We start from the raw sequence: 6,303 nt of genomic DNA on the forward strand, positions 1-6,303 counted from the left end.
TATATATATATATATATATATATATATATATCCCCTTCCATCTTCTCCGCCTGTTATACCTGGATTCCTAGAAGAGTTGTAGGAATAGAGTTCTCCGGCATATCTGCCTTATCGAAAGCATTTGTCATTAGATTTTCCAGCTGGATTCCTAAGCATGACCAACTGAGACTATGGATATTATTCAACCATCTCATTTTTGGTCTACACTTAGGTCTCCCGCCGGTTGGCTCAGCTTAAAGAATCCATCTTGCAATTCTTTCTTGTGACATTCTAATCACATGTCCATAGTACTGGAGCTGTGATATCTCAATACAAAGAATTAGCAGCTCAGCCTGGTGAGACATCCTGGTCTCTGAGCTATGCATCCTATATAGATTCTTTGGAGGAACGAACACCTTTTCAACCATTTGTAGCCATGATTGTACTCTTTTGGTCATTACCTAAAAGGTACAGAGTCTGTATAGGTGAAGATAGGTATGTGAACTGAAATTAAAGGTTTGGCTTTTTTACTAAGCTCTTCTCTTCTGAAGATTGAATGCTGTTACTTTCATATTATTGTGCCAACTCCTGCAATTTTAGCCTTCAATTATTTGTGAAAATGGCCTTGACCTAACTCAGGCTGTTTAAAATCACTGAGTTAGGTGAACTCAGTGTTTATATATATTTCAACATGTAGAATAGTTAATCTCAATATTTCTTTTGCTCTCTCTGTTTTTTTATTCTCTCTCCATGTTTATCCTCCCCTCCTTTTCTGTTCAAGAGCATAGGCTCAAAACATCAAAGATGTCTCCATTTTCCCGAGCATCAAACTAATACACTTGTTTTCCCGACCATCAAACTAATACACCTGTCTTATTTTTCTGTACATTTGAACCATATATATATATATATATATATATATATATATATATATATATATAAATAGATAAATAGATGTAGATTTGGTTAATGAGAGATAAGGAAGATACGAGAATTTTTGTTAATCACTACAATTGTTTTGACTCATCAAGCATCGATTCCTCACAGGTGGGATATTTAAAATTCTCATATCTTCCATCTCTCTCATTAACCAAATACACAATGAACACTGTGTAAGTGAACGTGCTTTATCGGTAAGCTACATATATATATATGTACACACTCATATTTTATATATACACACACACAAATACACATCTATGTGTGTATGTGTGCTATTAAAATTGCATTGTTGATTAATGTATCAAGTGGGTTTCAAATCAATATATTTTTCTTTTATCATATCGTATAATTTCAGGCTTCAAGTAGAATCTTACATCCATAATTTATTCAAAAGCCTACCCATTCTTCAAAAGATTCGAGCTGATGGCCCAAGTGAGTGAATCATAAATGCTATCTTCAAATGTGTTGTCATTTCATCATGTTAAGATATTCTTCAAATGGATTTGCAAAATTTGGAATTGTTGAATTACTTACATTGCAAATATATATTAAACATTTGTTTATTAAATTAAATTAAATTTTCAAATTTTAATACAACTCTAATTTATAGTATTGTGTATTATATATTATATATTTTCTATGCTAGCATGAGATGGTATTCGTAAATTTGGTTATCTGTGTACAAATGATTAAAGTAGATATTTGTACTGTTGGATGCCTTAATACTCAACTGTGACAAGTGAATATTTGTTATCTTTAAATAAATGAAGGCAGATAAAGTTTGTAGTCTATAGGAACAAAGCAATAGCTGCCGTGAGATTTATATGTATGAGCGTTGGGCCTCATGGAAGCAAAGTGGCTGAGTTCCCTTCAAACGTTTGGCCTCATGGAGACAATGACTGAGATCTTTGGCATTATGTCATGCTTGAGAAGAAGACCCATCAAGCCAAGCAAAATTGCAGTTGTGGCAGATACCAGTATCACACAAATTGGCACCTGTGCCAGTGGCACGTAAAAGCATCCATTATATTCTCAGAGTGGTTGGAGTTAGGAAGGGCATCCAGCCATAGAAAACCATACCAAATCAGACTGGAGTCTGGTGCAGCTTTCTAGTGTGCCAGCCCAGTCAAACCAACCCATGCCAGCATGGACAATGGACGTTAAATGATGATGATCTGATAAGAAACCCAAACTTTAGTCTTGTAGCTATTAAATCTCCATGTAATCAATCAGTTTATAAACAATTGTTACAATGTTTGTATTTTGAAATGTAATAAATACTATTTTTTATAAAAAAACTGAACCCTAAACATGGAAAGCACAGTTTCAAAACGAATATTTTTCAGAAATGTTTCACTTTGCTGGTTGTCTTAAAAATGGTTCAGTTGAATATGTAATTATTTCTTAGGGTTCTTCTGAATGTTTAGAGTTAATAATGTGAGAAAATCATACTAAATAGATCTTGATTTTAAAAAATGGTTCAAATATTATTGGGAAATATTGTATTTGTAATTTCTCTTATCTATATGATGACAAATTCTCTTTTTAGTTCGAGTTCAAGCAAAGCAGAGCATGACTGTTCTTCACCAGATTCAGAGACTGAAGGACTGCATCTCAATCTTGTTTTCTATGCACAGACGACCAATTGATGACCATAACTTTGTAGAAAACTTGCGAATATGGACAGAAAGACTAGTGAGATAATTTTCATCAATAATTCACATCTTTCTGTTTCTTTAAACAACAGTGTCTTTAACCATTCTGTTACCGTATTTCTGTTGAAACACACCACCTTTGTTTCAATTAATTGTGAAATTAATTAAGGATTTACTTAAAATAACTTTGTCATGATTAATCTTGTGTTTGAAGGTTTTGAGATGACTTGGAAAAATTTATATCAGAGAACTAGTGGCAATCTCAGATAGCTTGATATCAAAAAGATTAATTACTCAATCAAATTAATTGCCATATTAAATGAATTTTAATTTTAAATAAAACTAGAAAATGATGATTAAAATAATGCATTCATTAAAGGTGAACATAAAAATCATGTTATTTCTGTTATACCATGTATATTCCAGAAATTGTGTATCCTAATTTTTTTTTTAGTTTAGATACATTAGATAAGATTTCATTAATTTTTCTGTAGTAATTATTCTTTGTTGGTAGTTTAATAGCATTTAAAGTGAAGTTGATAACTTAAATATTATCAGTGAAAGGTAATGATTTAAAACTTGACATTTTACATTGAACAATTTTGTACTAAACTGACAACTGAGTTTTCCAATGTTAAGAAAAATAATATTTAGATTCATCCATCTCTATCTACTATTCCTGAAAGGGTTATTGGGGTAGGGTCCTCAGGCACCTCCTCCATCATTAGACCTTCTGGATGGATTCTTAAGCATGACAAACTTAAACTCTGGATATTATTCAACCATCTCATTTTCATCTACCCCTTGGTCTCTTTCTGGTTGGCTCAGCTTGAAGAATCTGTCTTGTAGTTCTTTGTTGAACTGTTGTAATTACATATCCACAGTACAGGAGCTGTGCCCTCTGAATGCAGAGAAGTTTTCCTGTGTTAAGAAAAATAAAATTTGGATTTTGAAAGACTGGGAATTAATTCTTAGTTATTCATTTGAAATGTAGGCCCAGTATTTTTTATGGGACAATGTACCTCTGATTGATATAATGATAACAAAATGAATCACAGGTGTTTAAAAGTTATTTCATTTTTCTACTTGTAGGTATCTGTGTTGCTGAGAGTAGCCTCCTTTGAGGATCATTTGTTTCTATTAAATCATATCCTCCGATGTCCAGCTGGTGTGGGATCTTGGGCAGCCCAGTACATACAAATTCCACTGTTAGCGAACACTGATGAGACAACATTTGTCAGTCCAAGTCTAGATCACATGGTTACTGTTTTGGCTACAATTCTTCAACCAATCAAGTAAGTTTACAATGTTAATGATAATGCATTATTATTAACATTAATGATCATGTAGTGATTATTTCAGTATTAATGATTATGTAACTATTATGTCAACATTAATGATTACGTATTTTTACAAGCATTAATGATTAGATAATTTATTATTTCAATATTTATGCTTACATATTATTTCAATATTAATGACTAAGTTTTATTGTTATTATTAATGATTAAAGTCAAAATCAATAACTAATATTAAGTTTATAACCTCAGTATCTTTCATCTAATCCATACATTAATACATATATGTCTTCTGTGATTAACTTAGGTTTATTTCATTTCATTTGTTTTTACTTATTTGACTTTCTAATACATCTTTTTAACATTTGATCTGCAGGGGTCGTGAACAGTTCTTACAACATTTGAATACCAATCTTAAAGAAAGAACAGAAAGCAATGATGGTGCCTGGATTATGGTCGATTCTGATGGCGAAGAAGTAATACATTTGAAATAGTTCTACTTTAATATGTTTTATTGTGACTTGATTTCATAGGTGTACACATCTAAAATAGATGTGCAGTGGGTGGACAAGTTTCATTTGATGCTAGCTGAAAGGTGCAGAATTTATGTAATATTGCCAGTTCACATTCTAGAACACCTGTGTCAGTACTGCATAAAAGCACCTAGTACACTCTGTAAAATGGTTGGTGCTAGGAACGGTATCTAGGTGTAGAAACCATGCCAAAACAGATATCAAACCATCCAACCCATGCTATCTCGGAAAATGGGCATTAAATGATGATGATAATGGTGAGATATAGCTGGGAACAGAAAGTGTTTTCTAAAGCTGACTTGTCTTTGGTAACACTTGAAATTATATGAAGTTTATTAAGAAAACAAAGATATATAACATTTCTTGTAAGAATTTCTGTTTAATCTAATTCATGCTAAAATTTCGATCTATCATCATCTGTATTTTGATAAGCTCCTTCTACTGCTGCCCCTTTAATCAATTTTTAATCATTCCTCTTACCTCCTCATCATTATTTAGTTGCTGATGGAAGAATTGGTATTGCTTTGCAAGTATTTTGTTATACTCATTTATATTTTGAGTTCAAATCCTGATGCCAATTTCCTTATAATCCTTTCAGAGGTTGATAAAATAATACCAGTCATGTACTTGAATCTATATGATAAAGTATATTCTATCCTGAAGTAATAGCAGTAATATATACTTGGCCATATATAATCATATATAATTAAGTGCATCCTGCCCTAGAATAATACCATTCATATACTTGGCTCTCTATAACCAACTGTATTCTGCCTTAAAAAAAAACCCAGTCATATACTTGACCTTATATAATCCAACTATTTCCTGCCTTAAGATGCAGTATTTATTTGCAATACATTTGAAATTACAACCCTGTTGATGTTGATTTTTATTCTTCCAAAGTACTGGAATATCAAAGTCAGACACTTCTGTTATTATGGAAGTTAAAATGTTAGTTTTGCCTTTTCATCTTTCTGTAGAAGGAAGTATTGTAATACCTTTATTTAGTTATCTCATTCCATGCTTTGTATTTATGATCAAATTTGATTGCCATTCTTCTGATGTTGATAAACTCTTTTTTTACTCTGTTTGTTCTTGTGCCTATATTCAAAATCATGATCATGACCATTTTTATTAATAATTTTTTTCTTCAGAATGAAGACCCTAAAAATGCTTGGCAATATCTACGGGAAAATGATGTTGTTAATATGTTAGGACAAGTGGCACTCAATGAATTGTTTCAACATGTTCTTATGATGACTCTAAACCAAGATAGTGAGTGTATTTATTCTTTTCAATGTTTGCCCTACCCTCTACACAACCCACTTCATCATCCTTACCATCTTTCCTATCTTTCTCACTAACTCCTGATACTTTATTCTGTTCCTTCCATACTCTCTAGTCAAATTGTGTCTCTTCTGTTACTCTCTTTGTTACTACCCTCTAACAACTATAAATTTGTTTCTTTTATATTTCACTCTTTCCATTATCTTGCCTAAAATCATTACATTCTCTGGATCTTTTCTGTTTGGCTGCACCTGTGGAAATTTTAAAGTTTAGTGAAAATTTTAAAATTTGGTGTATTGATGTAATTTTCCATGCTGAGTCTCAGGGGCTAATTCACTTTTCCCAGAAAACTTTCAAAAAAAGTTACAGTGGTTTAAAATTCGATAATTTAAAACAGGATTTGGAAGCTGTCATTTTGTGCGTGACAGCACATTGTCAACTGTAGACAAATGAAATATTGGTAGAATTCTGCTTTACACACTTCATATAACCCCACATGACTTTTTTTATTTTTTGGAATTTTCAGAAAATTTTTGTGAATTTGTATTCTACACATAGGAATTCATAAGATTATGTAAAAAAAAAAAAAAAAAAAAAAAAAAAAAAAAA

General features: G+C 31.7%; 1 protein-coding gene across 1 annotated transcript in view; it reads left to right on the forward strand.

Moving 5' to 3' along the window:
* The window catches only part of LOC106883775 (ectopic P granules protein 5 homolog), a 130,856-nt gene that overhangs the window by 57,515 nt on the left and 67,038 nt on the right, over positions 1-6,303 (forward strand). The window contains exons 5-9 of the mRNA XM_014934904.2: positions 1,277-1,353; positions 2,471-2,616; positions 3,669-3,871; positions 4,251-4,350; positions 5,562-5,682. Of these exons, the coding sequence (XP_014790390.1) occupies positions 1,277-1,353; positions 2,471-2,616; positions 3,669-3,871; positions 4,251-4,350; positions 5,562-5,682 (647 nt within the window). The remainder of the gene's footprint in view (positions 1-1,276; positions 1,354-2,470; positions 2,617-3,668; positions 3,872-4,250; positions 4,351-5,561; positions 5,683-6,303) is intronic.

Source organism: Octopus bimaculoides, chromosome 4 (genome assembly GCF_001194135.2).
Source record: "Octopus bimaculoides isolate UCB-OBI-ISO-001 chromosome 4, ASM119413v2, whole genome shotgun sequence".
In the NCBI taxonomy this organism is placed as follows: Eukaryota; Metazoa; Mollusca; class Cephalopoda; order Octopoda; family Octopodidae; genus Octopus; species Octopus bimaculoides.